Raw genomic sequence first — 16617 nt, 5'->3', positions numbered from 1 at the left:
CCCTGTTTAGCACAGTTAATTATGTTAGCACCACTAGCCCTGCTGACACTGCTCACTGTTCCAACAGAGCTTAACTGTGATGCTATAGGGGGTTTTCAGCCCAAAAATGAGCCACTTGCTCAAAGGGGTGTCCTGAGAGAGACCAAAGGGTGGGAACAGTGTTTCCACAGCAGTGTTGTTGAGTCAGGATGGCATTACAAGCAGCAATCATGGAATGAGCAGTGCCGCTAGCTAGCTCTCATCCGACCCATTTGTTGGGCAGTGCAGAGAGGCCATGGCTAACGTTAGCTAGTCAGTATAAACTGGAGAGTGGGCAGTGCACTTTGTTAATGTGGTTAGCTGGCTGTTTGTCTTCCACCAGATCCAGGTGGTGTGCTGTGCAGTGAACTGAAGAGTTGCTAAATTAACCTATAGATTGAAATGTATAACCAATCAAAACGGACTAATGGTAATCGTTGTCACCCCCTGTACAACCTAAAATGATATTATTACCTGTTTGGAGAAGTTCTCTAGTTGTGAAGCTTCTGTCTGCGCTGTCTGCCTGTTGGCCTTCAGGTTCTTTCTGTCCTTGTACCCTCTGAAGTTACTCTGGATCTTCACTGCAGCCTGCTCTTCCTCCAGTCTCTCTTTTTCAGCATCTGTCTCCTCTTTACGTTCTATCATCACATCCTCAACATCCAGGGCTGCTTCCTCTGCCTCCTCTTTAGTTTCCTTTTCTGCATCATTGGCAGCTTCTTCCTTTGCTTTGTTTTTCATTTCCCTCTCTGCTTTCAGTTTCTTTCGATCCCGATGGCCTCTGAAGTTACTCTGAAGGACTGTAGCAGCTTTTTCCTCGTCCAGTCCCTCTGGGCTCTCAGCAGAAGCATCCGGCTGGGATTCTGGCACTGATTCTTCTGTCTGCACTATCTGTTCCTCTTCTTCTTTTGGAGGTTCTGGTGTAACTTCCTCCTCCTTCTTTTTCTTCTTCTTCGGGATCTTTCCTTCCTCCTCGAGTCGTTTGCGCTCCTTGTGGCCGCGGAAGTTGCTCTGAAGCACCACAGCTGCTTTAGCCTCGTCTGGGTCCTCTGACTTGACATCGCTTGAAGAAACATCTGCAGCATCTTGAGCTACTGTTGACTCTTCTTCCTTTTCTGTTGCTTCACTGCTGACTTCCTCTGCTGGTGCTTGAGCTGGGGGCACATCATCCTCACCTGTAGGGCTGCTCACTGTGGGCACTTCTTCTTCAGCAGTAGGACTTTTTGGTTTCTGTTTCTTAGCTGGGATCTTGCCTTCATCCTGTAACCTCTTCCTCTCTTTGTGACCTCTAAAATTACTCTGGAGGACAGTGGCAGCCTTGGTTTCTTCTTCTACATTAGGAGCCTCTTCCCCTGCAGCTTTTTCTTGATGATTCTCCTCCTTCTCATCCTCCTCCTGCTCTTCTTTTACAGCATCTGCAGCCGGTGCATCCTCAATAACCGCTTCATCTGCCAGTTCTGTGTGTTCGTCATCCTCTGGCACCTGCGTGTGATCACTATCATCATTCTCTTCTGCTTCATAAGTACTTTCCTCTTCATCTTCATTCTCCTCTTGTTTATCACCTGTCTTCTCCCCTTCCTCCTCTTTGCTGGTAGGCTCCTCTTGCTCTGTCACTACGTTTGGTGGTAACTCTAGCTCGGTCCCAGCCATTGTCTTTTTCCTCTCCTTAAACTTTTTTCTCTCTTTGTAGCCTCTGAAGTTGCTCTGGAGAACCACCGCAGCCTTAGTTTCGTCTTCCTCGTTTGTTACTTCGTTGTCAGGAGCAGCAGGTTTTTCTTCACTGGTGATCGTCTCTGGTTCAGGAGTCTCTTCCTCTTGTTCTTTAAGGGCCTTCTCTGCTTTCTCTTTCTCTTTGGCTTCCCTACAAACAAAATGGGTACATCTTTGTTATTGATATTTTTCAGTGCTATATTGTGTAAACTTCCTCCTCTCTCATACCGTTTTCTTTTGAAGCTCTTCCTCTCCTTGTGCCCTCTGTAGCGAGCCTGAATCTTGGTCGCAGCTTTGTTCTTCTCATCTACCAACTCCTTGTATTTCTTTTTTGCAAGATAGCCCCTGCAAACTGAAGAAGGCAACAAGGGAGATGTAAACCAGTGCAACTAAACCAAGCTTAGACTGTGTTGGATAACAGATTCCATCTCAGGCTACAGCTACACTCATAAATTTTCATTTCAAAATGGCATCATAAAATGAAAACAATCTGCAATAATCTCCGTCCATACTAATACGCTAATACATGACCATTTAAGTACACTGGGCATGCACTAAAGAAATACTAAAGAAACTGAAAAGTGTAAGACCAGAGATTTCTTTGCTTGGACCTACATAGAGGTAGAACTGTTACTGACAGTTAGATATGAGTAAGCGGCAGTGAAAACAGATTGGGAGTTGTTGCAAAGTAAATATGAAATGAAATCATATATGTGTAGCTTCAGATTGTTCTTACCAGCCTGAAACTGGACAATGAAGGCCTCAAACTTTGCTTTGCTTTTGTCATCAGCCACCCTCTTCCGAACTTTATGACCTCTGTAAGCTGCAGAGTGTGAATCAAAAATCAAAACAGAAATTGGATTTTAAAACTTAAAATTACAGTAACTGCTTCATGTTCTGGAAGATAACAGAGTGCACATTTTATTTACCTGACTGCAGCACCAGAGCACTCTGTTCTCGCTCTTTTAATATCCGCCGGTATCGTTTTGCTCCGAGCCAGCCTCTGACATAAGCCTGGAGCAGAATGATCCGCTGTGTGGCCTGCTGCACCATCAGGTTCAGATGTTCAACGTGGTAGTATTTGAGAAACACCTGAGAGAGGGGACACACAAAACATGTTACCATGTCAAATTTATGTTACTTTTTTACTTAGTAATATTGGAACAGCAAATTACATCCTTTTCTGAGCAACCATGGCTTCAGCTACAAGTATGAATCTTATTTATAATAAATCATGCTAGAGAGCACTTGTAAAGTACAACTCCCTCCACTGAGATGGCATGTGTTTTCAAACAAATACATTCTCATGCAAACATGTTTTACAAGAAACTGGTAGAGTTGTGGAGTGTTAATGAATAAGGTTCAGTCTTGATTTACATGGCCTTGCCTTCAAGGATATTTTATGTGGTCATAATGATGAGACAGTGTAAAAAAGGCAAGCTCATATGGGCTTTATTTTGTTGTCAGAGCTATTGCACAGAGTTATTGCACACAGTGACTCAATGGGGTTCTGTTTAAGCCTTTTTTAGTGAAACCATTTCCTGCACTTACCTTTGGTTAAACTTTGCCTCAATGTCTTGCTCAGTCACTCTTGAAGTAAGAATGGTGGAGCTTGAACTTACATTCAATGACATGCTCCCACCCACTATTGCCAGCCTGCCCAACATAAAAATCCATGGGCCCTATTTTACACCCGGTGCAAAGTGGCACACAGTGCAGTGCTACTGTCATTGCTAGTTTTATACCGATGCAGTTGTCATTTTCACATTCAACACCCACATTGTGTCAGTAGCAAATGAACTTGCAGCATCCGTGTGCCAATGGACATTACAACTACATTACTTAGGAAGCTAAAAGTTTAGTTTACTTTCCTCTGTCAAGTTTCTAATTGCAGTATATAGTTTTGATACTAAAACGTCCCGCGATATTTGCTGCAGTGATATTACTGCTCTGCTCTCAATCTGATTGGTTGAATTTATGTTGAGACCAAAACACACTTATGATTAATTAAGGGAGGTAATACAACCCCTTTTCACAAGGGAAAAGCAAAAGTGGACTTGAACACGCCTTAAATGCACTTTGGACCATGCACTATATCGTTAAAATAGGGCCCCATAGGTTGCAAATGGGAATCTGTATTGTTAGTAGCCCATACTACTCCTTCATAGACCCAAATTATTTGGATGTATTGGTGTAAATGACTGACTTCGGAGATACTCATTAGCAAAACTACAAAACAAGACTGTACAAAAAATTCAGAGAGCAGCTTCTCATTTTTAGCCGGCGCTAATTTCCACTTTCATTGGTTAAAATGAAAATGGACAGGTCATAACTAACTTGATTACAGGCCAAAATAAAAGCTTGCTGTTGACAAGTTAGTATGCTCTCTGCAAACAAATCATTCAGTGCATAGAGTACCTTAGTCTTCCCCATTGCCCAGTTCTCCAGCTTGGCCTTCTCTAGTATTGCAGCACACGCTTCTTGAGTCGCAGCCGGCTCTTCATGAGCATGGAAAGCCAAGATGTAGTACCTGTAACAGTCAGTGTAATCAGTTGGACTGTAATACATCACACACTGATCCATTTGATCATGTCTGGTGTGAAGTGAGAGCCCGCTGACCTCTTTATGAAGTTAGCAAACAGGATGCGATGAGAGTAGCCCTGTCGTCTGATCTTTGCGGTCTCCAGGACTCCGGTGTATCGCAGCTGAACCAGCACCTTCTCCCGGTCAAACTTATTGGCATGGCGATCGTTGTTTGGTTTGATACAGCGAACAAAGTGAGGCTGCCCTGCCACCATCTTTGACAGCAGGTCCATCAGAGAGTACTAGAAAGAGTAAAGAGTGCAGTGGTGAAATGTAGCTCAGTACAAATTCAAGATACTTGCACTTTACTTGAGTATTTCCATGTTGTGCTACTACTCCACAACATATCAGAGACATATACTGCAATTTTTACTGCACTACATTTTTCTGACATAAATACAATTTTTCATCCCCTTCCTGTCCAGTGAACCTAAATTTGAATGAAGATAAACACCAAGATATCAAACTTACTCTGAAGTAGGAGGCCACTGTCTGTGTTCTCATATTGGTGGTTTCTCTCGGGTGGTAAGGCTGGTCTGTAGGTTCACCCGGCTGAACATACAAACACACAGCTGGTCAAAAATCACAATAACTCATGGTGTAGTGTTTGTGTCTCTACAGACTAATGTTTTTACACTCGACTTCTTGAGATACAAGGGAATATTTTGGTACAAAGCCAAGCAGGGAGTTGAGCACAGGAGGACGAAATGAGGATACTGACCTACAGTTACCTGTAGGTAATTCACATCTTTAAAGGAATACTTCAACCCCTGAATGACCATTTTTGTATCATTTACTTACCCTGTGTTAAAGTGAATTCATGAAGGAAACTTGGCTTTTCTCAAATGCAAAAAATAAATAAATAAATAAATATACATATATATATATATATATATATATATACACACACACATCAATGGTCAGTTGGTGTGTGAAGTATTCCTTTAAAATTGTAATGTAGGTCATATTTTCATTACAATTTTTTCTGTATACTACATTTTTAATCAAAGCTTTTTTATCTTCTTTTGAAAAATCACCAATCACCGTTTGCATTTGAACTGTGTCATCGAGAGGCACAGGAAGCAAGCATTTTTTTGAGGGGGTGAGCTTTAATTCCCGAGAAGGCTGCAAAAGAGACGCATAAAAGGGATAAACAAAAAACAGGTGCCAAATCAAGTGTACTGTCTGCATAGTTACTTGTCGGCTGAAGCTATTATTTTAAGAAGTGTTATTCTCAGATAAAAATTCAGAATCCACTTCATGCTTCACAACTGCTCTAATTAAATGCATTAAAACACACACACAGTATTTGCTCTCATAAAGACAACACAGAAAGCTTCATAAATATGAATCCAAATACTGCACACAAATGTATTATTATGCACATATTTCGTTACATTTTCACCAGCTCCACATCTAATTCTCAGCACTACTCTTCTGGAAGAAACCAGTTTATAGCAAGCCATCAGGCTAATACTGTTGATAGCATTTTGAATGCTCATTGTGGCTCTTAAGAGCGAAGCCTTTGATGAGCTTTTTGTCTAACATATGCAGATGAATGGAAATAGATTCAAGAACTCATCAAACACAGTTCATTTAAATGTAGCTGCTGTCAATTGCTTTTAGGTGAGCAAACGGCCTCAGGCCTGCAGGCGCTGCAATTGTGTCCTGCCACAGTTTACAAACAAATTCACTAAAGGACGTTTTTATTTGCTCATTGGAGACAGACTCAGGCTGATTACTGCATGCTCTGATTGCAAGATTTAAAGTTTTAATACTGTCTTCAGTGATTTTTAAAAACTTTGATTCAGTGTGCAAGTTATTTTACTCAAATTAGTCATCAGCATGAGGCATGGTGCTATAAACAGACAGTCCTCTACAGCAGTGGATATGAAAGAAGGCCTAACACAGCATATACTTCTGCACTCAGATGATTAAATAAAGATGGGGATGTGCTGATGCGTTCAGCTCTCAGCATTGTACAGGTTGCACACATACATGAGCACATTGACATGCACACAGACTGTATGCATACAGTGAAAATAGCTTTCTCAGACCTTGAATCAATCCATTGTGTTGCCCCGCCCAAAATATATAATTCAATAATCAAATTGTTATCATACACATGCGGGCGACTAGGTGACTAATGGCCCTAAATGACGACTTTTGGTCAACTAGGAAAATTCTTAGTCTGGCATAGCGCTAGTCTGTACTAAACAAGCATGTTTTCTTACATCTGGAATATGATTTGTAGGCTAGGGCATCTCTGTAGCATCTCAGTGCTTTATTTATAAAGGTTTGTTGAAACACATTTTATCTCTATGAAAAAATTGCAACTTCTGCGATTCTGGATGTTGCATTCAGCCATATTGAAATTTAGGTAATATTTTGATTAGTTGTGCAGCCCTAGTGCCATGACATGTCATGCCATGGTATTTTAGGCCAAAACATTATCTTTTCCTAACTACAACGAAGTGTTTTCTACGCTGAAACCGAACCACTTCCTAACCACAGCATTGTTGAAACATAAAGAAATGTAAAGTTTTAACATATCCACTATAAAATAATATAAAATCATATCATATCACATCCGTGGTTTTCTGGCAATTAGGTTGAACATGTTATGTAACATCTACACAGGACTGAGCTGCCACTGACACTACATTTTACTACATTTGCATCTATTTGTACATCTTAGGAGATCTAAAGTGAGTAAGGATGTCTACATGGGTAAAAATAATACATACACTCAAACACAAACTATATGGAAGAATGTTGATTACCTCACTGAAAGAAAAAGAACTGTATAAGGTTAGCACTCCCATCTTTTACGATAGAAATGTAGAGACAGAGATGTGGGGGAAAAAACAAGAGAAAGCAGGTTAGAACAGAAGAAGCTCTAATTACAGTTGCTCATAACAGAAATGCAGAGACAAGAGAGGCTGAATTGTGTTTTTTGGCTCTGGTGGTCAGCGTAGAAAGAGAGATTAAACAACTTTTCAGGGGAAGTTCTTGATGAAGAGGATAATACAGTGATGATGCAGACAGTGCTGTAAGTACCTTGGCGAAGGTGATGGTGCGTGTCGGGGTCCGCGGGCTGCGCATTGTGTTTATGCCTTTACCCTTGGTGTGGGCAAGGTTGCCTGTGAAATAAACAAAGAAAGGGTGAGAGTCAGTTAACACAAACTGCCCTTACCCACTAGGGGAGAGTTAAAGGTATACAATACAGGATTTTCCTAAAAAACAATATATCGACTCATACAGGAGTAATCCCTCTCAATCTTCACTTATGACCCAGCAAAAGTGTGCGGCGGTGTGCTTATCTGCAGAGACTCTGCCCTCTGCCTATATGTTTTGGATTATCTTTTTAGTTTGTTCTGGACCTTTATGGGCACACAGCCCCCAGCCAATGACAACGTTAAGTTGAGGTTGGGACCTTATAAAAGGTGGTGACCAGGTAGTAGCAGCATGCATCCAAGAAGCAGAGAAAATAATTCAAGTACAGTGAGGCAAAAAGCAAAGCGGACAAAGCATGTTCCAAAATCTGGTGTTGACTTTCACTTTGATGGAGTATGGGGAAGAAGAGCGACGTGGGGCTGGTCAGTTTTCTGTTGGACAGGTAGGTGATGGCTCGACTGAGTTCGCTTGCTAAAGTATCTGCTTTTCCTTTACAACAAATGTAAAATTCCAAAGTAGCTTGCAGTGAACGTCAGAGGTAGGACCAAGTGATTGTTCTGCAAATCACATGCATGTCCCAAGTCCCAAATATTGAGTTTTGAGTGCTAAGCAAGTCATAATACACTCTTCACCAAATGTAATGTCATTTTAACAACAGGTTAAAATTATACTCCCTTTACAAAAATCATAAATACTTTTTAAAATTTGTATTTATTTTGTTAAAACAAGTTTTTTAAAACATGTCCAACTGAGCTTAATGATTAAATAAAATAAAAAAATACACAAAAGTAATGCTGGCATGCATTTTCATAGCTTTTAGCACAATACACCACACCAGAATTCATTTGTATGTCTCTGTCCTGTCATGTTGTATTGACTCATCTCATGTGTGAAAGATGTCTAGTCTCTCTTCCCTTTGGCGGTGGGAGGGGGGTGGGGGGGGGGGGGTATCAAGCAGGGCTGACCCAAATGTTTCCAAGCTTTAATTGTTGCCATGGTAATCACAGTCGAAATCACTATTCAGATGCTTTTTTGTTTTTGTTTTGTTTTTGAAAGGAAGTGGCAAGTGTTGAACCCCAACTAGGCCAGTGTCCTAAGGATAGTCACTGACCCCCATTTCAAGCTATATACTGACAAGGAAAAGGAACAGGTGAGATGAAATGCGGACGGTTACCTGCGGCTGGCAGTGCTTGCTTTGCATCTAGTGATCGACCTGACGTGCGGTGTTTTGAGTTATAAGAAATATTTGTGTGCATTAGTCCATCTTCCACCTTCTCTTTCCTCTCGCTATCACTCTCTTTCTCTCGCACATGCAGCATCGTCAAATCCTACTAAACTAGGGCCGGATTCAAGTGGTCTCATCACATCCTGTCAAAGGTTTTGAATATTCTTGGGCAATTATCAATGAAGCTTCTATGCCCCCAAAAATGGTATTCAGGACAGCCCTAGAATCAAACATTTTCAAGTCAAGTTGCATGCCTTTTTGATTTTGTCAAGTCGGGTCAAATGTCATCAAATTTGATGACTCAAGACCAAGTCATGTGACCTGAGTCCACAGCTCTGGTGTACGTACAAGCAGAGCAAGGAGGTGCGGCCAAGCTTGTATGTTGTGTTACCAAACAGTGACTTTTCCTGCACATTTCTTCCATCATACAAGTAGGAATGATCCACAGAAACATGGCTGCATATTTTTATCAGCTGAGATAAATTAATGAGGCTATTTTTTGCAGAATACAGTCTAGAAGTCCTGTCATACTTATAACTGTAGAAAATAATAATAAAACTGTTGATGATGCAACACTTAAATTAAGGAAAACAATGGAGCAGACACCAGAGGACTCCAGCAGTCTTTCCTTCAATGTGAGTTACTGTTGATTAGGAATGAAACGGCAACGCTCAATACGACAGCTTTAAGGCTACTTTAAGAGAGTGATTATGTGATCATTGGCTTTGTGATTCAATTCTGACGGAGCTGGCAGCCTGCTCTGCCAACAAAGGATCGTCTCGCTGCCAAGCTTATTACAACAAAAGTCTGGCAGAGAAGAGAGGAAAGCCAGGCTGAAACAGGTAACAATAGCCTGTTGTTTTACTTTTACTGCTGCTTCTAAACTGTTTCATTAAGAGAGTGTACCAAACAAACTTCCCTCTTATTTCTGTTCCTAGTCTCCAAGGAGAAACTTCGGTCCTTTTTACCTGTTTTGGTGAGGGGATGGGTGACAAGTTTGCGAGTGAGCTCGTTTTCTGACGACCTCAGCAGCAGGACGATGTCAGCTGGTAGCATGTCCCTGTTTTTGGCCAAGAAGCCTGCAGCGTTGTAAATCACCTTAGAGTGTTGTAGAGAGGGAGAATACTTATGTGAAGGCCAACGCACAACATGTAGCTTCAGCTGAAAATATAACTTGTGTTATGTTATTAGAGTCAAATATCATTTACCTTCCCAGCGTAGTGGTGAATACCAAAGCCGAGGTCGACCCTCTTTGGTCTCCAGAAGCTTTTCATCTTCAGGTTATCTTCAAATTTCTCTAAAATGTCCAATGATACATCAATTAATCATCCCCACAGCCACTACCAATATGTACCCTGTAGCTTATAAGTAGATTATACCTCATATTAACTTATCTAAAAGTAATTATACCTCTCAATATCAAAGACACCTTGTTCCATCTGGCACTTAATATTCCCTTCTGTTTTTGATTGCCACAATAAAGGGATTAGACTTTGTTCCATCCTTTGAGGCAGTGAAACACTTTTAGTTTCAGATCTGTTGATTTAGATATAAAAAAACTGAGTTCACAAAATTAGCCTCAAGTCTCTCCTTGCTCCACAAGTTTCTTGTTCTCACATGCTGCATAGTCAACATTTCCTGGCTGAATAAAACAGTTTTTCTTTATCTGACGCGAGGGTCCTAAGGACAGAGGGATGTCGTATACGTAAAGCCCTCTGAGGCAAATTGTGATTTGTGATATTGGGCTTTATAAATAAAATTGATTGATTGAGTAAACAATAAATCCACCCAAAAAAAGACGTCCTGCAATCGTGAGCTGAAGAACACTGACCTACGAGGGTCTGGTCGGTGGCCTGCGGAAAGCGACTCTCCTCATCCAGAAGTGAGAGCATCCCCATTGGCTTCTGCAGGAACAGGTCCAGGAGGGGCCGATTGTCTTCATACTCAATCATCCGAGCATCCACCTCCTCATTCAGGTACTCATCCTGGACAGAAATGGCGGACACAGTGATAAAGAGAGTTAAATTCCTTTCTCTTTGCAAGCTGATCACCTGGATTTTCTGTTATATTGGGCGTACAATGATCTCATTGAATCTAAATACAGGACAAAGTTTGGTGAAAACATGACTTCCTAATCCGATCATACCCATCTCTGTAGGAGACAAATAAATGGTCCTTATGGGCTCAATGAACCCCAGACAGGAAGAGCAGCTGGTTGTTCAGCCAAAAGAGAGAAACATCGGGAGTAAAAATGAACACTGGTATCACTTTTACAATAAAGAGGTCCACACAGGGGTGTCCCTGACTAAGAATTTACATCGTTTGATTTGTCAAGTCTAGCTTAAAGTTGATTGGTTTTTTGTTTTGTTTTTTGCTTGCTGCTCCATATTACCATTTGCGACGTCAGTTTTTATTTTTTAAACACCATACGAAAGAGTTGAAACACCCATTTATACAATTTATCGTCTTGACTTGGCTTGAGAACTGATTTTATAACAGGAAGTGTCCCATCTACCACAATTTGTTGTGAGTCAGGGGTGTGTAAGTGTGTAGGTGCTGGAGCAGTGCCGTCCACAGTACTGAAAGGGAGGAGAGGAGATCAACAGAAAGACAGACAGGCAGACAGACATGGCTTGATTTGGTTACTGCATGCTTTCCGTAGTTGTAAGCAGAACTTTTGAAAGCTGTATGCCACAGACAGCTGTTTCTACGAACCCACCCTGATGATTTTGACAGAGAACCCTTAATAAGTTCAAAACTGATTAGTACGTTTATACAGAAAGTAGGTTATATATTGTCATTTATTGTGAGAAGTCAAGCAATTCTATGTAAAATCAGACACTCAGCACCACCATATAATGGAATGATCCTTTGTTTTATAATAACTTTTTACTGCGACAATTCAGCTGTGAGACTGGCACTTGAAAGTGGCTCCTTAGATTGAATCGTCTAACAGTGGACTATTCTGGTTCACCCCAAACCTCAATATAGACCTAATACAAAAATAAAAATGACTTTTTAATCAATCTAACATTTGTTGCCTGGATCACTGTTACCTGGAAAATAATCAAGCCTAAAATTGGAGTACCATGTAGGATTGATTGTGCAGGAGTTAACATAATAGAGAAAAAGCCTTCCTGCTGTACAGTATAATGACCGGCATTGTGAAGTCAGAAGCTGTCTGTCTGGCCTGTGATTTCCCTTTGTTGGCTGCTATGTTGACTAGTAATGAGAATGTTTCGAGTTTAGTTTTGACTTCGTGCTCTTATATCAGATGCAGGAATACCAAGTGTACCTTTAAATACATTTTCTGTCCTTTATTATCTAACATCATGCTTGAAGTTTCAAAAAGCCTAAACTTCTGTGTAAGAGTGACATGTCTGACATCATAAACTGGATATCAGCCAAAAAAAGACAAGCCAAACTGAGTGCCATCATTTAGAGAGTATTGCCTCTCGTTGTACTGTATGACTTGGTGACGCACTCCCCTCCCCCGTAAACTGAGCGAAGGCCTCCACTTTATATTAAGCTAACCTGATCACGTCAGGGTGACTGACTCTCAGAGCTCCTCCTATGACTCAGCAACATTACTGGAGACTTCTATTCCAGGAAGAAAAGGACAAAGTGGGAACAACACAAATTAGCGTGCTTATTCCAGCATGACGTTCACACTGTGAGGTGAATAAACCACATCAGGAAATCTGCAGGGGGTGCAGACGCACGGGACAATAACCACGTGTTGACATATATGGAAACATATCTGTTTTATTTTACTGTAGATGTGACAAGTTATGAAATGTCACAGCCCACTACATTTCCCCTATACTCTATATATATGGTGGCAGTATAGAACAAATGTATTTCTGGGCCTGGTGCCAACAATACCCAAGAGTGAGATTAAGTCAAACGCTAACTGTCTTCAACTCCTAATTGACCCTCGTTGGGGATGATTTATAGCTCCTCTCCATGGGTGAGACCAAATCATTTAACATTAGCAAACCATTCTCTGCCCCCTCAAGGCAAAACACACCCATGAGACTGCATAAAGGGACAATCGCCAACCTCATTCTCCCATAAATAAAGACAGCAGCATATTTTACCCTTGCCATCTCTCTTAAAATGCAGAGTGACAAATGAGGGCATGTTATCACTATTTGGATGGAAATGAGTTAGTACCAAGGTGAAAAATGCATACTGAGTGTTTTCCAGGAGGGACTCAAGCACTCACAAAGCGTTTCTGTTTTCAGTGATAGTTTAGGCTGGATGTTGATCTGTCTTTACCTGTTCCCAAGCGAATATGTGCTGGTTAAAGTAAAACTGGATCTGCTCGTTGGCAATGTTGATGCAGAGCTGCTCGAAAGAGTTCTTCTTGAAGTTCTCGAAACCGAAGATGTCCAGGATGCCGATGTTCAAGCCCTTGTCATTCTCTCTGGAGGTCAGAAAAATCATTTAAATGCATTTCTCATTTAAAAAGTTTACTGGTTTTGTCATTTGTGCCAAATGTCCACTGCAGTTGACGGTATCCAAAAGAACAGAAATATTATAAATTATATCATAAATTATATTATAAAAATCACAATAGTCTACACTGGTGGTTTACGTCTTCCAAAAATTAAGCAATCTCTAGTAAAGGCCTCTTTTCAAATTGTGTCAAATTGATTTCTTTGAAGATGTTTTAGAAGTCATAAATAAAACGCATCGACTGCCGCTGCCTATCAGAGCTGACGTCCTTGCCGGCCGCCATCTTGGATGGGTCTTGCTTCGCCTCCACAGTGCATTCACTTCTATTGAGGAAGGAGCTGTATGCACAAGTAAAATAGAATAACTCACTGAATTTTCAACTGATTTTCACGCGGTTTGGTTTGTTACAAATGGCACATGTGTAGTTATGATACAGAATGTTTTCGTACATTAAAAATGCGGAATTTCATGCTTTAATACTTTCTGCAGATAGTAACAGCAAGTTATGTACGCCACAACACAGTTATTTTATTCACCTCAACCCCAGAGTGGGATATATATATATATATATATATATATATATATATATATATATATATATATATATATATATACATATACACACACACACACACACACACACATATATATATATATATATATATATATATATATATATATAAGTGATTTATCTCTTTATAAATGACAAAACGCACATCTGCCTCATTTTTGCTGTGGTATTGTGATACTACTCAGAACCATGATACTTTCACTGGTATTGCACCGTGGGTCCCAATTTTGGTACCGTGACAAGTCTCTGATGATTAAATCGCGCTGGGGGCGGGTGTCCCACATTGTCCCTCACAAACCTACTCCTGGAAATATGATTAGTTTGGAAGCTATTTGGTGATAAAACAAAGCACTGAATGAACTGTAATCCATGAGAGGACAAATGTGTAACATATTTCCGAGTGAAGCAGGACAGGCAGGTAGGATATGTTGGGAGGAATTTGATTTGGTAGTTGAAAAGTGGCCATGTTATCACATTGACAGTGTAACGCTGATGGGATAGTAGTATCCTTCAGAGAGAGAGACACAAATTCATTGTGTGCTCCATGTAACAGTAGTTGCTGAGGCAGTCCACTGTAAAATGCCTTTCCTTAAAGTGAATAAATTCTTGCCAGAGGAACAGTAACCACTATAGTTTGGGGAAACAAAGACACACAGGCATAGCATTCTGTTGCTAGCTAGCTAGCTTAATTTTAGCTCTGTTGGCTAAAAGTCACACATTGACTAATGGATGGATGTGGTGGTATTATTGTTTAAAACTGCTTGGTACTAGCTTACGTAAGCACTTTTTTTTTTTTTTTTTTTTTTACTACAGGAAGAAAACATGATTGGACTGGATTTTTTGGCGGCATTTTTTGTTGAATAGATGCACAAAATGGCCGGGGATGTGATCTAAAAGGGCTAACGAGGCATTTTTTAATTTAATCTCAACTTTAAAATATTTCAGTCAGGACCAAAGTGGTGGATCGACTGACACTGCCATCCCCAAAGCTACTAGCATGGCCAGAAAAGTTTTCGTGCTTTTCTGGATTTTTCAGCAAACCCCAAAGCTTTGAGGAGGTGGTAATGATCAGATTTATTGTGCACACATTTTCACCTGTAAAAACTTTCTGAGATGACCTCATCCTGCATTCATGACAGCCAAACACACCACATCACAGTTTCTGCTCCTGTTCTCACCCTAGGTTGCTGTCGGGCCGCAGCAGGGCGTTGATGCGGTTGACGATCCAGCTGAAGAGACGGCCATAGAGAGCCTTGCTCATGGCATCCCTCACCTCTGCAGCTTTTTCCACCGTGTTTGGCCTGACGATCGTCTCTCCTCGGGCCACAACACAGTGGGAGGTCAGGGCTTCCTGGAGCTCATCTGAGCGGATACACAGCAGTGATGCCACTGAGGGGACATTAGATGAGAAATGGGATGAAAGTTAACATTTCGGCAGTAGAATGAGTTCAAGCAATACATGCAGGGCATGCAAATGTCCAACCTTGTGCGAGTGACTAAGAACACTCATGTTCTCTTGCTCGATTTTAAATCTTATCTGACAACTTTGTAAATTACCAGTCATTTCTAAATTTAGAAAGTATATTACCAGAGGGAAACAATGTCCGGTAAAACCTAACCATTGCAGATGTATGCTTGGTAATGATGCGTCTGTAATACTGCAGTGGTCTGTCTGCACTGATGGGTAATTTAAGTAGGAGCAATAGTTTAATGGGGAGGAGCAGAACAGAAGTGTAGCAGAGGAAATTTAGACTCATGTTTGGTTTCACACCATCATACACCATGTCTCACTCTCTCCTCTCACCGTTCTCCAGGACAGAAATGTTGGAGATGTCACTCTTGTCAGTTTGGTGCTCCGAGGCAACCGGAGAAAACTCGATATCGCCGGAGTTGAGGATGGCAGCCAGAGTGCTGTAAACACTGCCCAGCTCCTGTAGAAGTGATAGACAGTGAGTTACTGTAGAAACACCCCCAAGGCTGGGAGACAGTATGATGTTACCGTGATATCAAATAGCATCAGATAAATGTCACAACCAATTTAAAGATACTATAATGTCTATTTTATTACTTAACTCCATTATCAACTATAACATAGTGGTACCTGGTTTGGACAGGTCGCTGTTACACAGCAAATTCATGGTTAATTATTACTCAGTTCTGCCATTTTCTAATGAATGTAGACAGTCAGTTATTGTGGGTGTCAGCAAGCCCATTTCTCAAATGCAGCTTGCTTAAATTTTTTGCTACCTCCAAATTCATCTGTCCATAAACTGGCAAGTATTAGGGGTACATTCTTTGATAATATAGCAGCAAACCTTTATCTGCTATGTAAATTTATAGTAGAGTGATGGTGTCCTGAGCAGAGAATGAAGTCACACTCCCTCTCTGTGTTGTAATCTGAGCTTCTCTGTGGATAATGGTGGTAGACTGTCCAGCTGCACCACTCTGCACTGAATTCATACGGCGGTTACCACTGATATCAGGATACCGTTGTCACAGAAGAGTAATGCCCTCTCACTGATTTCCCTCTGGTTAGCACTGTAAGATCTGTCAGCACTATTGCCTTGTTAGCGCTGTTAATTAAGTTAGCACCACCAGCTCAGCCACTTCCATGTTGAGAGCCATGTGCTGACAATCTGAATCAGACTCTGAATCTCTGAATATCGAAAAGAGCTCCTTTAATCCTGAATTAGCCATTTGAATTAGTAATTTATACCCTCAAATTGGAAACGTTTGTCCACAAATTGCTGCATGCGAGTGCTATAAAAGCAAAGGGTTTAGAGGACTTTCACATACTTTTATTTCTATACTTTCGGGCACAGTCAGGCATTAGGGAAATAAGAACTGGCAAACATCTGCCTTCTGTTCACTTTCA

General features: G+C 40.9%; 1 protein-coding gene across 1 annotated transcript in view; it reads right to left on the bottom strand.

Moving 5' to 3' along the window:
- Positions 1-16617, bottom strand: part of myo3a (myosin IIIA) — a 103606-nt gene that overhangs the window by 17096 nt on the left and 69893 nt on the right. The window contains exons 17-31 of the mRNA XM_049565300.1: positions 15547-15673; positions 14921-15131; positions 12992-13139; positions 10542-10695; positions 9919-10007; positions 9679-9808; positions 7369-7451; positions 7092-7133; positions 4780-4860; positions 4345-4550; positions 4144-4255; positions 2655-2817; positions 2462-2548; positions 1954-2077; positions 493-1876 (exon numbers count right to left, since the gene is read on the bottom strand). Of these exons, the coding sequence (XP_049421257.1) occupies positions 493-1876; positions 1954-2077; positions 2462-2548; positions 2655-2817; positions 4144-4255; positions 4345-4550; positions 4780-4860; positions 7092-7133; positions 7369-7451; positions 9679-9808; positions 9919-10007; positions 10542-10695; positions 12992-13139; positions 14921-15131; positions 15547-15673 (3141 nt within the window). The remainder of the gene's footprint in view (positions 1-492; positions 1877-1953; positions 2078-2461; positions 2549-2654; positions 2818-4143; positions 4256-4344; positions 4551-4779; positions 4861-7091; positions 7134-7368; positions 7452-9678; positions 9809-9918; positions 10008-10541; positions 10696-12991; positions 13140-14920; positions 15132-15546; positions 15674-16617) is intronic.

The sequence above is a fragment of the Epinephelus fuscoguttatus genome, linkage group LG21 (assembly GCF_011397635.1).
Source record: "Epinephelus fuscoguttatus linkage group LG21, E.fuscoguttatus.final_Chr_v1".
Taxonomy (NCBI): Eukaryota; Metazoa; Chordata; class Actinopteri; order Perciformes; family Serranidae; genus Epinephelus; species Epinephelus fuscoguttatus.
Note: the sequence above shows the minus strand (reverse complement) of the source record. Positions and strands in the feature narration are given on the sequence as shown.